Source organism: Callithrix jacchus, chromosome 15 (assembly GCF_049354715.1).
Source record: "Callithrix jacchus isolate 240 chromosome 15, calJac240_pri, whole genome shotgun sequence".
In the NCBI taxonomy this organism is placed as follows: domain Eukaryota; kingdom Metazoa; phylum Chordata; class Mammalia; order Primates; family Cebidae; genus Callithrix; species Callithrix jacchus.
The window spans coordinates 51,156,492-51,174,175 of NC_133516.1; the positions used below are offsets into that span (position 1 = coordinate 51,156,492).

At 41.1% G+C, this 17,684-nt stretch overlaps 1 protein-coding gene across 6 annotated transcripts in view; it reads right to left on the reverse strand.

The window, feature by feature from the left end:
- Window positions 1-17,684, reverse strand: part of FRMD4B (FERM domain containing 4B) — a 364,340-nt gene that overhangs the window by 162,137 nt on the left and 184,519 nt on the right. For 2 of the 6 annotated variants that reach the window (XM_035276089.3, XM_008982002.5), the window contains exon 1: window positions 12,719-12,828. The exons of the other annotated variants lie outside the window; for them this stretch is intronic. In XM_035276089.3, the coding sequence (XP_035131980.3) occupies window positions 12,719-12,745 (27 nt within the window). In that variant the 5' untranslated portion in view covers window positions 12,746-12,828. Of the gene's footprint in view, window positions 1-12,718; window positions 12,829-17,684 lie in introns of those variants that run through there. 6 annotated transcript variants of the gene reach the window in all.

The following is a 17,684-nucleotide window of genomic DNA, read 5'->3' on the forward strand; positions in this document are numbered from 1 at the left end:
GGAGTAAGCTATTAATTAAAGCTGCATAGGTGGCAACTGGGACTGTTTATTCTCTATAATTGGCAATTACTCTATTTTATCATTTCCTTCTTCTGATTACATAATAAAATACCCAACTTCTATCAAATTGTGAACATGGTCCATTTTGCTGGCTTCATTCATTGTTTTGTTTGCTTTCCAGTGGATGACTTTTTTTTTTTTTTTTTTTGAGATGGAGTCTCCCTCTGTCGCCACGCTGGAGTGCAGTGGCATGACCTCGGCTCACTGTGATCTCCTCCTCCCGGGTTTAAGTGATGCTCCTGCCTTAGCCTCCTAAGTAGCTGGGATTACAGGCATGCGCCACCATGCCCAGCTAATTTTTGTATTTTTAGTAGAGATGGGGTTTCACTATGTTGGCCAGACTGGTCTCAAACTCTTGACTTTGTGATCTGCCCGTCTTGGCCTCCCAAAGTGCTGGGATTACAGGCATGAGTCACCTTGCCAGACCATGAATGACTAGTTTTTGAGCACCTACTCTGTGCCAGGCTCTTGAGAATAAAGTAGTGACTACACATTTTTGTTGGGGAGAGGGTGAGGGTGGTTGTCAGATGATTAAAACTTATGCCATAATTGAAATGGCCAGAAATTATTTTTCTTTTATTTATAGATCATGAGATAATGTCATTTAAAGTAACCTTCCCACTTTCCCAAGAGAGCAGAGGCAAGGCTAAAAACGAGACAATCTCTTGCATCCATTTCTAACAGATCTCTCTACAGTGACAAAAATGTCTAAAGTGTGCTGGCCACTGGATATGGCTAACACTCTTGGGATAATGGACCTGTGATAGGGTATGTCAGCCTCAAGGAGAGGCTCCAGAAGACAAAGCAGGCTGGCTTCACGTCTTTCATTTCTGGCTATGTGGCCTTAGATATTTAATTAGCTTTTTGAGCCCCAGTTTCTTCATTTGTAAAATTGATGATATTACTCATAATCCTTAGAATAAAATCACCACTGAGGTCCTCCTCCCTCTCTTATTCCTGGTTGTGATAGCCAGGGGAGAAAATAAGATGGTGGGGAGACCAGGTGTGGTGGTTTACGCTTATAAATCCCAGCACACTTTGGGAGGCGGAGGCAGGTGGATTGCTTGAGCCTAGGAGTTCAAGTCCAGCCTGGGCAACATGGTGAGACCCTATCTCTACCAAAATAAATAAATAAATAAAATTGTGAGACTGGAATTAAATGATCTGGGGGAATTTAGGAAAAACATTTTTTCTTTGCTGTGCCTTTTGGATAACTCAGAGGTTGAGCACTGCCATCTGTAGGCCCAGTTAACTGTGGCAGCATTCTTCCTGCTGGGTACCTTCACTCAATGACCCTTGGGTTTCGGCAGCTGCTAAATAGGGGATTTGAAGTCTGAGCACCTGAGTCCAAATCTTAGCTCCACCGCTTTATCCACTGTGTGATTAACACTCATTCACATATTCACAAATATTCATCAAGCTCTTACTGTGTTCCAGACTTTATAATAAGCTCTGGAGACTGAGCAGTGACAGAAACCAGAGAGTCAAGTACGCCTTTCTCAACGACTTCCCAGCGAAGGAGAGAGCCAGAAAACAAGCAAATCAAGCAACACACAGGGTGACTTCAGGTCATGTTAAGTACCGTGAAAACAAGAATACAGACTAATGTGATGTGGAGAGTTGTTACTTTTAGACAGAGCAGGCTGGGCCAGTAATCCCAGCACTTTGGGAGGCCAAGGTGGGTGGATCACAAGATCAAGAGTTCAAGACCAGCATGGCCAATATGGTGAAACGCCATCTCTACTAAGAATACAAAAATTAGCCAGGCATGGTGGCATGTGCCTGTAATCCCAGCTACTTGGGAGACTGAGGCAGGAGAATCGCTTGAACCTGGGAGGCGCAGGTTGCAGTGATCCAAGACCGTGCCACCGCATTTCAGCCTGGGCAAGAGAGCAAGACTTTGTCTTGAAAAGAAAAAGAAAAAAAAGAGTGCAATAATGAAAAAAAGAAAAAGTTTTGCAACAATGTCTTCATCCAAGCATGTTCTGCTGCAGGGTCTTTGCACCTGTTGGCCCCTGTCTGGAATATGGTTTTCTCAGATCTGCCAAGGCTGACCTGTCATCATTACTATCTCTGATTAGATGTTACCACCTCAAATAGCCCTTTCCTGACTCCTTTATTTTATTTATAGCATCTTAGAGACAGTGTATCACTCTGTTACCCAAGTTGGAGTGCAGTGGTGTGACCACAGCTCATAGCTCATGGCATAACTCATAGCTCACTGTGGCCTCAAACTCCTGGGCTGAAGTGATCCTTCTGCCTTAGCCTCCCAAAGTGTGGGGATTACAGGTGTGAGCCACCATACCCAGTCCATTATTGCATTGTTAAGGAGTCTCGCTAGACATTTTTCCCCACAATACCCTCCTCCCCCATGAAATGTTAATACTGCAGATATACTTTATATCTTATCTGTTGGGTAGGACTAAGCCTTCTTTTTTTCTTTTTTTTTTTAAGACAGAGTCTCACTCTGTCACCCAGGCTGGAGTGCAGTGGTGTGATCTCAGCTCACTGCAATCTCTACCTCCCAGGTTCAAGTGATTCTCCAGCCTCAGCTTCCCAAGTAGCTGGGATTACAGTCACGTGCCACCACATCTGGCTGATTTTTGTATTTTTAGAAGACATAAGTTTTACTATGTTGGTCAGGCTGATATTGAACTCCTGAACTCAAGTGATCTGTGCACCTCAGCATCCCAAAGTGCTAGGATTACAGGTGTGAGCTAGTGCGCCTGACTGAGAACTGAGTTTTGAAGGGCTGAAAACTATTGTAATACCTAAGATTTTCTTTACCCCTCAAGAACTAATTATAACTTCCCTTGGGGGTGAAGTCACCCTATTCTCTAGGGTGACTTTTTCTTAGTCACCCTAGAGAATGCACAGTTTAAGGGAAAAAAAAAGGCAACAATGGTGGCTGGAGCTTGGTCACCAAGAGGGAGAGAACAAGAGACAAGTTCAGAGTTAATGAGGGGATCATCAGTGGTTCTCCAAGTGTGGTCTTAGGACTTCCAGCAGCATCAAATGGAGCCTGTTAGGAATACCGAGTGGCAGCTGGCAATCTGTGTGTTCACAGCCTTCCAGGTCACTCTCATGCCTGCAGAAGTCTGAAACCACCGGGCTGGGATCATTCACTGCATTGTAGGCCCTAGTAAGAAGTATGGAAGTTGTTTCAAATGCAGCAAAAAGCCAATGGAGGCTTTTAGGCATGGAGAAGATAATCTGGGGCTATTTATAAAAAATAAGTCTGCTTACTGTGAGGAGACTAGACTGGAGTGGGTAGGGCAAAAACGGAAAAATGAGAAAGAATCTAAAAGGCTTTTGCACTGGTATTTATCTGTAACATGACCAAGTTCCTGTTACAGAAGTTGTGAGGATCAAATGAGTGAATACCCACAATGGCTTGGCCGGGTGTGGTGGCTCACGCCTGTTATCCCTGCACTTTGGGAGGCCAAGGCAGGTGGATCACCTGAGGTCAGGGGTTTGAGACCAGCCTGGCCAACATGGTGAAATCTCTTCTCTACCAAAAATGCAAAAAACTAGTTGGGCATGGTGGCACATGTCTATAATCCCTGCTACTTGGGAGGCCGAGGCAGGAGAAATGCTTGAACCTAGGAGGCAGAGGTTTCAGTGAGCCAAGATTGTGCCATTGCACTCAAGCCTGGGCAACAGAGTGAGACTCTGTCTCAAAAAACAAAAACAAACAAACACGATGGCAAAGACATGAAATCAACCTAAAAGTCCATGAATGGTAGGATAAAGAAAATGTGGCTCATATATGCCATGGAATACTATGCAGCCATAAAAAAGTGAGATCATGTCCTTTGCACCAACACAGGTGGAGCTGGAGGTCATAATCATAAGCAAACTAATGAAGGCACAGAAACCCAAACACTGCACCTTCTCATCTATAAGTGGGAGCTAAATATTGAGTACACATGAATACGAAGAAGAGAACAACAGACACCAGGCCATACTTGAGGGTGGAGGGTAGGAGGAGGGTGAGGACTGAAAATCTACCTATTGAGTACTATGCTTATTACCTGGGTAACAAAATAATATGTACAACAAATCCCCATGATACCCAATTTATTTACAGAACCAACCTGCATATGTACCCCTGAAACTAAAAGTTAAAAAACACCAACAAAACCAAATTAGTGAATAGCTACACATAACTTAGCATAGTGCTCAGCACACAGTAAGCACCCAATACATATTAAAACTATTTTTCTCTGCCCCTTAGTTCTCTCTCCCAGACTTCTTATAGGTTAACACCTAAACACAGATCCCCATGTGCCTCCCCCCGGCCCACCATGCCATTTGCTTTAGATTCCTTTGTTTATGCCAATGTGACTGACTCAGCGGGTCTGTGGGCTGGTAAACCTGTAAGATGTTTGCAAGCCTGCTTCAGCTCATGGTGAAAGTCCATGGTGTTCTATTCAGTTTCCTTTCATTTTCTTTTTTTTTTTTTTTTCCTTTGATATTTAACTATTAGCCTAGAAAATGAAACTTAATGTCAAACCCGAGTGTTTTTTTTTTTGTTTTTTTTTTTTTTTGGTTTCCAGTAACCTGGAAAAACCTGAGATTTATAATCAGTTCTATCATTAACTTTGGACAGTTTTTGCATCCCTAGAATAAGAAGTTCCACATGTGGGGAGGTGACAAAGTGGAACGTTAAGTATGGACTTTGGAATCAGGCAAACCTGTGTGCGAGACCTAACTCTAGACACTTGCTGGTGGCACTTTGGGCAAACCAATTAATTCCTTTAAGTCTGTTTATCTGAAAAATATGGATAATGACAGTATTTGTCCCAAAGAGTGGAGGAGGCAACAGAATTCATGGAAAGCACCCAGCACAATGCCTGGCACACAGCAGTAGCCATAATGCTATTCATTACTGAATCTGTCACAGGATTGATGTAGCTACATGAGCCATTAAGGAAAATGAATGCATCCCAGCGCTTAAAGTATAATTTAAAAAAAAGGAAAATATAGTTCTGCAGGCCTCTAACAAGGTGGAAAATGTTTTGGCTTGGGAGAGACATCCATGGGAAAAGTCAGCAAAACAGATGAAATATCCCCAGGCAAGCTGCTCTCCATATCCACAGTATTAAATTGATGTGAAATAATCCAGCCAGCTCAGGAGAACACCCCTCAGTGTCTTCATATCACAGGCATGCAAGTCTCTGGAGAGGGGATTTTTGACAAGGCAGTTTAGCTTTAGAGCCAACCAATTAGGTTCTGATTGAACCTAATTCAATCAGAAAAAAGCTCCCATCCCTGAGGCAGCCTACGAAGCCCTGCACTGCCTGGTTCCTGCCCACTCTTCTGGTCTTGTGTTAATTTCTCTTACTCCCTGGGCCCCAGCCACACCATCTTCCTCTGTAAGATCTCCTTTCCAGTTCAAGGCATGAAGAGGGGAAAGTGCCTGACTAACCCAACTCATGTCTAAAAACATAGATTATAAGTCATTTTTTCATTTTTTAAAAAAACTTTTGGGCTCAGGAGTACATGTACAGGTTTGTTATACAGGTAAACTCATGTCATGGGGTTTAGTGTACAGCTGATTTCATCACACAGGTACTAAGCATAGTACAGTCCCTGATGGTTATTTTTTCTGATCCTCTCCGTCCTCCCACCGTCTACCCTCAAACGTGCCTTGGTGTCTGTTGTTTCCCTCTTTATGTCCATGTGTTCTCATTCTTTAGCTCCCACGTATAAGTGAGAACATATGATATTTGGTTTTCTGCATTAGTTTGCTAAGGATAATGGCCTCCAGTTCCATCGATGTTTTTGCAGAGGATGTGATCTTGTTCTAAAAGTCATATTTTCACAGGAGCTATTGTGCAGTGGTTATGGGTGAAGACCTTGCAGTCAGACCACCCAGGGTTCAAATCATTGCTTAGATGCTTTGCTAGTGTCACCATCATGGGCAGACAACTTATCTCTCTGTTACCTGGTTTCCTGATCTGCATCATGGAGGTAATACTGGTGCTATACTATGAAGTTTAAATGAGCTGATGCACATAGAGTGTCTCAAATAGCTTTGGGTTCCATAGCTCTTATTATGAATGTTATTGTCTTTTAGTTCTCTATGGTTCTTTGTTGTATTGCTTTTCACAATTGTGATTAAATAATGATGTACTTTGTTATTTAATATCTGCCTCTAGGTACTTTGTCTTGCTAACCACTGTACTTCCAGCTTATAACATGCACTTGGCAAAAGAGGCTACTCAATAAACACCTGTTGAATATAAAAAAGTTGTATATTCATTTTATAAAAATTGGGAAGACACCATAGTCCTCTTTTTCATATATAATATTTAAAAGTATCACTGATCAATGGTTTCTTTTAAAAAGAAGGAAAAAAGAATATTGTAAAGCAGGATGAGATCCAAGGGTCTCCTTGAACCTCAGTCCTTGTTCTAACGAAGAGAGATGTCTGCACCTCGAGGTGGGTACTTGGAGATGTGCAGTTACCATGAACAGCCTCCTATTCTTCCAACTCAAATGCAGTGGTTACTGAAAAAAAAATCTCTGCAGAATTACAGGTGAATCCCCTAAAACCGATGACTGTTCTAATGGTGAACAGAGCAATTACTTTCAGGTCCCACTAGAGTGACCTTACTCTCAACTCAACACAAGGCCAAGTTCCAAGAGGGAACCTGCCTCCTCTGCACCTGGTTGTTGCTAAAGGTATGATTCCTGCTCCCAAAGGATCAGTATAAATAGCTGCAGGAGAGGAGGTGGCAAGGTTTGCTCTTACATTCTAAATACCTTCCATAGAGCCTGTGTCAATTCTGGGATACCACATTTCTGTCAGGCTCAAATACAACTGGGTGCTAGAGTTCCAGAAAACCTTGTTTTTTGGGCATTGCTATGGTTTGTAGCCCCTCCAAAATTCAGGTGTTGCCAATATCTGTTGTATTAAGAGGCAGGGCCTTAGGAGGTGATTAAGCCTTAAAGGCTGCTCTCTCCATAATGGGATTAAAGCCCTTATAAAATAGGCTTCATGCAGCATTTGGCAAGCTTGCCTTTTTGCCTTTTGCTATGTGAGGATACAGCAAGATGGCCCTTACCAAATTGAGTGCCAGTCCCTTTATCTTAGATATCCTAACCTCACACTGTGAAAAATAAATTTCTGCTCTTTGTAAATTACTGAGTTGCAGTTACCCTGTGGAAGCAGCACAAAATGGACTTAGACAGGCATCACACACAAAGGCCAAGTAGTTTCTCACCATTTCTCTGAAAGACACGCACAGCTCACTTAGGACGGTAATTCTTAAGCTGAGACCTTGTGCAGGTCTACTAATGATGTTAGAGAAGCTTGCGAACCCTTCCCCACACAAACACAGACAAAATGTTTTAATGAGAGTCTTTTCAGGAAGACTTTCTATAACTTCCTGGACCCAGATTTGTATTGGGTCCATGTCCCTAAAGTGGTTGAGAAAAAGGTTCCTAAAAAAATGAACACTTGACCTGCAGGACCAAAAGATGAACACTTACAGGACCAAAGACTGCAATGGACATACTGCGATTACTTATTTGTGAACTTTCACGCAGTGAAATCCAGACAAAGTGCAGAGTCAAGTGATCTCACGTGTCCAAATGACAGCAGGCTGATGGGATATTCAGACACTGTCAAGATGCAGAGAGATCCAAATGTGGGCTAATGAATAACTGGTTCCTATTTATATTATTGTGAACATTACAGACTCTGAAAAAAGATTACCCCATTCATCATTTGTACACTCAATCTTCCGATGGTGTCTAAATATTTCTGTGACACCACTGTCATCATTTGCCATATTTGGGATAGTTGTATAATAACATTATTAAACAAAAGTGACTGCCACTTATTAGGTACTTCAGTGCCAGATACTAGCTCTAACCCCCTCAATAACATTAAAATGTAGTTTTATTTCTAAATTGATAATAGTGATGTTTCAGTACATAGCATCTATAGTCATTAGATCAGGGTAATTAGTATATTTATCATTTCAAATAGTTATTATTTCTTTGTGTTAGGAACATTCATATCCTCCTATTTGAAACTATAATTATTGCTAACTACAGTCACCCTGTAGTGCTAAAGAACACTAGAACTTATTTCACCTGTCTCACCAGAATTTTGCATCATTTAACAAATACTAGAGGCTAGGAAGGGTGGGGGAAAGAGAGATAGGGAGAGATTTGTTAAAAGGTAGTTTTTATATATTTGATTTTATTTTTAGAGACAGGGTCTTGCTCTGTCACCTAGGCTGGAGTGCAGTGGCACAATTAATAGCTCACTGCAGCCTCGAACTCCTGGGCTCAAGTGATCTTCCTGCTTCAACCTCCCAAGTAGCTGGGGCTACAGAAGCTCACCACCGTACCTGCCGAATTTTAAAAATTTTTGTAGAGATAGGGTCTTGCTATGTTGCCCAGGCTGGTGGTGACCTCCGGGCCTCAAGTGATCTTCCTGTCTCAACCTCCAAAGTGCTGGAATTGAAGGTATGAGCCACTGCGTTAAGGTTGAAAAGCTAGTTTTAGTTACCCCCATCAAAAGCCCAGAGGGGGCCACTCAGTTTGTAAATGACAAAGTAGGATTTACATGCAAAGGTTCATGCTAACACTCCACTCTCGACACTTCCTCTCTGTCTGTTTCGTGTGGATAGAGCCTATCAAAAACAGAACCTTTAATAGTGGACTTCTGAATGCTTTAGGGTGACTGTTTGTCTTAGTTGCCATTATTCAATTCCTACCTGGATATACCCCTGTCAATTTTATCCCTTGACCTAAAAATCATATTAATTAAACTCTACTGCTTACAGTCATTTCGTCTTAATAGTTTTTTTTTTTTTTTTTTTTTTTTTTGAGATAGAGTCTCATTCTGTTGCCCAGGCTGCAGTGCAGTGGTGCAATCCTGCCTCAACCTCTGCCTGCAAACTACAACCTCCGCCTCCTGGGTTCAAGTGATTCTCTTGCCTCAGCCTTCCAAGCAGCTTGGATCATAGGCATGCACCACCACATCCAGCGAATTTTTGTATTTTTGGTAGAGATCGGGTTTCACCACATTGGCCAGGCTGGTCTTGAACTCCTGGCCTCAAGTGATCTGCCCGCCTCGGCCTCCCAAAGTGCTGTGATTACAGGCGTGAGCCACTATGCCCAGCCTATCTTAACAGTTTCTATACTCCCCAAGAGTGAGTAGCAAATGAACTGAAAGTTCAGCTTGTAAGAGCTACAAAGAGTCACTGGAGAGTTCTATTTATATTCCCAAACTAGTCATGGCCTCATAAATATAGTGGCTGCATCTTATTCACCTCTGTAAGCACAAGCCTGACATATTGCTGGTGCAGTACATACCCAGGGAATATGTGTTGACTTTTAAAGAATTTGGAATCCAAGAGGGCAGTGTCAAATTTCAATCTAAGAGTTGCATCCATTATCACAGATCCTGATTTCTTCCTAGACAGCATCTCAATGTCTGACTCCAGTTAGTGGCATCAGTAATTTCTCCATTTCCAACCTTGCCTTACTCAGTTTGTCCCTGTCCAGATACTGTCAGTGGCTCTACAGGCATCTGGGTCATTGTAGTCTGTGCCCTGAATTTCTTTCTATGTGAAAAGGAAAATATCAGTAGAAAGGAAGAAAGATGGGAGAGAGAAAGGAGAGAAGGAGGGAGAAAAGGAAGGGAAAGAGGGAGACAGATGGAGGTAAACAGAATGACAGACAGAGCTGTAATATATCTGGATAATAGGGAAGTAACTACCAATAATTAAGAGTTACAGAGCATTTCTAAGCTGGAAAATAGCCTCAGCATTAGTCTAATCCCTTCATTCATCAACGTGGATTCTGAGGAGTGAATAGGAAAGACCACATAGCTTGTCAGTAAGGGGCAGAGTTAGACTGGGAGTCCAGTTCTCTCTCTCTTGTCTACTGGGCTTTTCAGCCACACCATACTGTTGTACAGGATAAAGATTCTTCTTTATAGAAGACAAGCTTCTGGATTACTTTCCCTCCTGACTAGAAAACCTGAATCTAGAAACATCTAATAGAAATGATGGTACAAAAGCGTGATCTTGAAAGAATAAGTACCATCTCTGCAGAATTGTTCATTTCAACTTACAAGGAAGGAAGAAAAGAAAACCAAAGGAGAAAATAAACCAATACAAGACAACAAGAGTGTGCTTACCATTACAGCCACATCTACACAAGCTTCCTTTAAGGAAAAAAAAAAAAAAATCTCAAGTAAACAGGGAATATGCCCAATACCTTCCTTTTCTTAGATTGCTGTTATTGGTGTAAAAAATTATTTGCTCAACCTTGCCAAGTCACATAAACATATATTAATATATAGTTTAACTGTACTCAGGTTTACTTCTCCAGTTTAGGAAAAAGTTGCATTTGAAAATTTTTGTAGGTTTCCAACATTAAGCAAGAAAAATGTCTTAATTGGAGCTTCACCGAATCTACCTCAGGGACAAAAGTAATTCTCATATTTGAATTATGATCCTGAGATAGGCCTCAGCTGAGAGCTCACTAGTATTTTCAGATTGCCACAATATTTTTGAAACAAAGAGAAAATGTCTTAGTATGGTTTCACCTAGCACTATAGCTTTTTGTGATAAGAGACAAGACTGATAGTTCTTTTCCTGGGGTCTTTTGCGCACCTGTGCACAGGCTTTTGCTAGCAATTAGAAGCCACGCAGAACAGAAAGCAGAATCTCATTTGGATGCAGCTCCACCATTCTATTCCAAGATGCATGCACGCATGAGAAGAAACTCAGGCTGCACGAATGCAGAGATGTTGGAAGTTAGGCAGAAACATCCCCTGGGCCCCAAATGGCAAAGGGTGGACAGAGCATAGATTCAGGACTCAGGAGATCGAGAATGCAGGTTGTGCCCTGTCCCTAATGGGATTAGAAATCGTAGAAAAAATCTTCCTCTTCTCTGGATTTTAATCTCTTCAGTAACAGTATGAGGAGATGGGACAAAGTGACTTACAAGATTTCTTCTGGTTTAAATGTTCCATGGCATAAATACATCTGACAATTCTGCTCAGCCAATGATATGTGTCCACCACCCGTCCCACTGCCTCCTGACAGTTACTGGGCACTCTCTCCATGGGTGACACAGAGTAACTGTCTGCAGGAACCTCCATTCTCGTAGTAGCAACTTCCCTGCATACTCCAAATGTGGGACCAAACACAGTGGAACACACAGAATATGCTCTGGAGTGGAACTTGGTATGTCTGGGAATATTTTAGACCCCCTGCTAAGAGCTGTAGTTTCTGACCCCTGAAAGAGCTACATAACAAGATAGTCTTGCTTCTCAGGAGGCTCTATACCTGAATTTTAAGAACAGGATCATTTATAATGAGACCTCAGATTACCATAATGCCACTCTGAGAATCCAGGTCACAGGACTGCATTTGGATAAAATTATATTCCTACTCCTTCAGACATTCGGTATCTTTAGATAGGACTGATTTACAGACAATGGACTCATTTCTAAGGCTACGCTATTATGTTATATTATGGCAAAAGGGTACTATTCCCGTTCCTATTGTGATATATTTAATTTCTTTGACATTTCTCTTCTCTACCCAATACTACCCACTTCCTCTACAGACTTCCTTCTATCCCCAAGAGTTTTGCAGTCTACTGGATGAGATAATTTCCTTTGTTTTTTACCCAGATTTTCCTCCCCCCACCATCAACATCTACCTATCAGGGAAGAAAAATGGCCACACAGAGTTGAACTTAATGAGTTTACCATAGCCACATTACAAGGCAGGAAAGAAAAAAAGCTTCCCTTTAATAAGGATGTAGGACTTCCTCTGACAAATCATAAAAGTTTTATTAATTAATTGGTAGCTGTCCCCAAAAATGGCATTTCTGAAGTTTCTATCTTGAGCTGCTGAATTGTGATCACATAGAATCCTCACCACAAACTAGACTGGAGGAAAAAATTCAATTTTCCTTCTTCTGTCTCCAGGCAAAATAGGGACCCACATCAAAGGATCCTTTCAGAGGGGCTGCTAATGAGCTCTAGGACACCACAGGATCTTTGTTGCCAAGTGTTTACAAAAATAGGGACGGCCCTAAACACATCTTGCTGACGAAACGATGAACAATTATAAATCAAAAAGCATTTTTGTGCTGTTCACTGACACAGTTCCTTGCCCTCTCTCTCTTTTCTACATCTGTAAGGTAACTCAAGTCTTTAAAATTAAAAAAAAAGAAGAAGAAAGGAGAAAGAGTGGTGGGAGCAGGGGAAGGTGATGAGGTGGAATTATGTACTTTATAATTGCCAAAGTTCTAAAGCAAGATAAGAAATCAGCCTTTCACGACCTTCAAAGGGGCAAAGATAGCATTAAAACAATGTCAGGAAAACCCTCCGGACGATGGGCGTCTTTAAAGACCATCTTCACTTTGGTATCAAACGGAGCACATGCAACTCTGTTTTGGAAAAAGTAATTCCTTCACAAGAGTGAAGATAAACATTTCTTGTAATTTTGTTTTCTGGAAGTTGGGTGCTGCAATATTAGTTCTTCGATTAGTCCACCCCCAGTTCAATATTAAATTCTGACCAAGATTTCGCTAAGAAACGTCAGTCAAAGCTGAAGAAGCACCGTTACATAGCCTGCAGTTGGAAGATTATAAAAGAAATCATTCTTACCTCCGAACCCTCATGACCTCGCCTCATTTAAACGAACTGCAGAGAATGTTTAAGACAAAAGACACACGTATTAAGCACTTGCGGTGTGTGTGTGTGTGTGTGTGTGTGTGTGCGCGCGCGCGTGCGCTTGCGATTTCTCCAACTACAAGCCAGTGAAGTGGAACCTAAAAATCCCCGACGCCTTCCGCTGTCATATAATCTCAAGGAAATGACCATACTGTTTTTTGCTTTGATTAGAAACAAAAGCCTTTCAACATGAGTCACAGGAGCAATGGGAAAATAAAAACAACAAAAAAAAGTCTGCTATTTCTTTTGGCTACTCAAAGCCTTTCTTTATTACACATTTAAAGCATAAGATGAAATGTCATCTACTATTTTCTAAACTTCATTGATAATGCACGCTCTGGGTTGGGTAATTATTCAGAGATAGGGGATGCCCTGTATGAATCTAAACTTCAATTTTGGCTCTTTGGTTTTGTGCATGCTCTGAATGAGGCTGGGAATTTAATTTAAAATAAAAATAATATTTAAGTCAACTTTGCTACTCACAGCCAGTTGATGTCAACAGCTTTTCCACTCAGAAAGAAACCACAAAACAACCTTAGTACAATCAGTCAGCATCAAAGATGCCAGCCACAACAGAAAATCTTGGCAGAATGATGTGGACTCAGAAAAGATTCATTTCACTATTTGCATTTAATGAAATCATTACTATTGAAGTCACTTGGTGAATAGGAAATAATTAAAATATATTATGCTTGGAGGTGAAGCAAAGAGAAAAACAGAACACAGGAAAAATAATAAACTTACTTTTTTTTTTTTTTTTTAAAGAATGATTAGGTAAAAGCTTGTGACAGGATATCATGCTTCTCCCACCTGAAAAAAAGAACAGTCTGGAATTTTGCTCAAGAGTATGCTATAGTTAAGAACATGAGTTCTAGAGTCAGAGAAACCTGGTATTTTATAGCTGTATATACCCTTGGAGAAGTTACTTGGTCTTGCTGAGAATTGGTTCCCTCCTTTCTAAAATGGAGATAAAAATCCTGATCTCCTTCAGGAGTGCTGGGGGAATTAAAAGAGATAGTTCATGCAAAGCTCAAATAATCTGCCTGGGAGATACCACAGGTATCTAAATATAGGGTGGGGTATCTTCCTTTCTCCCCACAAATGCTAATCCCTCAGAAATGAGGGAGTGGCTTTATTTTCAAATCCTTCCAAAAACTCTAATTACTATGACCATCATATACTATCTGGGGAAGACACGGCATCCCGTAACAACATCAGTCAATGCCAAACTTGGATGCAAATAGAAGTCACTTGATCATATCAGTAGAAAAGGTGGCAAAAAGTTTAATACAGATTTAGTCATTATTTGTGAGCATGTGACCTCCCAGTTGGAGGGGTTGGATGTTAGAAAACAAGCTACTTGAACATTATTTCATATATATATACACTTATAGGATAAATGGAAAAAGGAAAAAAATTGCTGCACAATGATATTCCCAGAAAAGCGTCATATATGGAGATTCAAAAAGTTCTATATAGCTTAAACAACCTGGGCAGAAGTGGAGATGCTATGCTGTGGTGAACCAAAGAGGACTTCTGTTTCAGTGCCAGCACACAGATGCACGTGAACAAGTTGAATAAAATTATTCTATCAAGAGGGAGAGCAAAAGGAAGAAATAACACCAATTATTAACCTGCATAACAAGTGTTCTGCAGTATTAGAAAATTTACTCCTAATATTTCCATTTACTTCTAATATTAGGAGTAAATTTTCTAATATTTCATATACATTCTGAACATTTTAAATAGGTTGACCCAAAACATTTGTTCCGAGTCTTCTCATTGGGAAAGTGGGGAATTACTGTATTATTTTATTTGGGAGAATCTTCTATTTGTTAATATATAAACAGTAAAAACTCAGTATATGGTACCTTTTCTTACTGGGCTGGAGTGTCAACTGAGAGAACTAGGGGGACATTTCTGATTATAAGGTAAAAATGTTTTCACTGTTGAAGGACAATCAGAACTTTGATAGCCAGTTTCAGCAGCAAGGTGGGCTAGATGAGGCAAGGCAAAAACCAGGAGGCCAGGGCAGCTTGTGGGCCAGGTGAAGGTTGACAGACCAAATTCACTGGGGAGGCAGGGCAAGGTCAGGTTATGGTGTAAGAACACATAGAGATTAGAGTCTATCAGGAATATTAAAATTAAGAAACGGGATCCCTGCTTTTCTGGGGTGACACCATTCAAATAACTGGAGGTGGGGGGGGAACTCCATATCCCCACGTAAAGAGGATTAATACGTAATTCAAGACTGACCAATAAAAATCACTCTACCCCCATGTGATGGTTAATAGTGAGTGTTAACTTGATTGGATTGAAGGATGACAAGTCTCGATCCTAGGTGTGTCTCTGAGGGTGTTGCCAAAGGAGATTAACATATAAGTCTGTGGGTTGGGAAAGGCAGACCCACTTTTGATCTGGGTGGGTACCATCTAATAAGCTGCCAGCGTGGCTCGTATATAAAGCAGGCAGAAAAATGTGAAAAGACAAGACTGGCCTAGCCTTCCGGCCTACATCTTTCTCCTGTGCTGGATGCTTACTACTCTTGAACATCAGACTCCAAGTTCTTCAGTTTTGGGTCTTGGACTGGCTGTCCTTGCTTCTCAGCTTGCAGGTGGCCTATTGTGGGACCTTGTGGTCATGTGCATTAATGCTTAATAACTCCCACATATATATTTATGTACACACACATACACACAACTAAAAAGCTTCTGCTATTTCTTTTCGCCACTCAAAGGCTTTCTTTATTACACATTTAAAATATATGATGAAATGTATTTTCTAAACTATTTTCTAAACTTCATTGATAATGCACACTCTGGGTTAGAGAGAGAGATATATATATATCCTATTAGTTCTGTCCCTCTAGAGCACCCTTACTAACACACCCCATACCCAATAGTTATAGGGAACAGAGAGGTATCTCTGTTTTCATTTGTTCTGGAGTTACAAAGCTGCTGGGATTAAAGTCTGGGGCTACCAGGAAACTTCATGTCAGACAGAAGAGCTGGAGAGACAGACTCCAACGCCACTGTCTAAATTACTAAATGCCATTGAACCTGAAATCATTCCCTGGCCTTTTCAGTTACTGAGTCCATAATTTCCATTCTGCTCAAGGGAGGTCTAATTTTTAAACAAAACTTTACTTGCAAACAAGAAGATCCTCTTTAACATGGCAGTTTGTGTGAGAAAGGATAACTGGAATCTGACACCATTAGCCCACTGACCAACACTGTTCAACAATGTGGGTGCTTATAAAACACAGGATTGAGGAGTTTGGCGGGGTTCTAGGTGTAAAGATAGGACAAGGGCATAGGTGCCAGATATTCAGTCTTGAGGAAATGGATAATTTCTGCAGTAGTGGGGTATCAGACAGGAGTTTTGTAATCAGTAAATCAGAAGTGGTCCCAGGTAACCGGGATTCAAAGCCCAGAACAAGACAGTGGCAAAGCTGGTGCTGTATCCAACCTGAAACCGCTGTTCTTCCAAATGCCTTCGGCCGTGCAGTCAGACACAAGGCAGGGTTTAACCTAGGATTCAGGAATGCAGACTTGGGGAGCTCTTTTTAGGAGTCCCATTGAAAACCAAACTATATCCTAGAATAGGTCCAAATGAAATATAAGCTTATATGTGAAACTGTGCCTATAAAATACAAATTGTGCCACAGTGGATCATCACCTAACTGGTGAGCTCGTACATATGTATTGGTGACTTTGTGGAGGCTTTTACTGAGTGTGAGAGTGGAACAAGGGAAATATGTCCATGAATTTAAGGAAAAATATGTGGAATCAGGATCCTCATTTTTGAGTCTTTAAGAGAAGCTTTGTGTTTTATCATAAAACTATCACTTTCATCACAGAACATTTCACATACTGAATGATTGCCAGACACACTATAAAACTGCAACACAGGCAATATATTGAGGTATTCCAAAACTCTGATGGCTGGGCATAGCACTGAACCATTTGCCATAAAGTAAGAGGACAAATTTTAAGACCAGTTCATCTCCTCCTAAATTTAGTGAGGTTTGCATTAGCGAAAAGAATATTTCCTCATATCTCCTCATCCTTCTCTAATTCAGCCTCTAGAAACAATTCAGTTCAGTTCAAATATGTTTTGAGCATCAAATACATGCAGAGGCCTTACAAGGAAGTCAAAGATGAAAATAGCATGGTTGTGACTTTCGATAAACTACACCCTAGACCTGGCATCTCTCAAAAAAAGAAGAGTATCACTTTATTTGTCACCTCATAGTCAACTCCACAGGTGAGGAATTACACATTCCTTTCACACACGTGCTGGTTTCTGTTTTTTTTGAGACGGAGTTTCGCTGTTGTTACCCAGACTGGAGTGCAATGGCACAATCTCGGCTCACCACAACCTCCGCCTTCTGGGTTCAAGCAATTCTCCTGGCTCACCCTCCCGAGTAGCTGGGATTACAGGCACGCGCCACCATGCCCAGCTGATTTTTGTATTTTTAGTAGAGACGGGGTTTCACCTCGTTGACCAGGATGGTCTTGATTTCTTGACCTCGTGATCCACCTGCCTCGGCCTCCCAAAGTGCTGGGATTATAGGTATGAGCCACCGCGCCCAGCCTTCTGTTCTTAATCTTTTATCAATCTGTATGTCAGAGCTCCTTGGATGCCTGATGAATTTTCTTAAATTTGCATTCATTGCAGTAACTATTTTTTTGAATGTCTATCAGACATTACACATCAGAGTTGGATGTGTGGCCTATGTAGGCCCACAAGATTCAACCCTCAGAACAGCCTCATGCTTGGTTTAGTATTCTGCTGTCTAACAATTCTTAATCATTTTTGAACAAGGAATCCCACATTTTCATTTTGCATTGTGCTATAGTTTGAATCTCCCCATGAAAACTCAAGTTAAAATTTAATT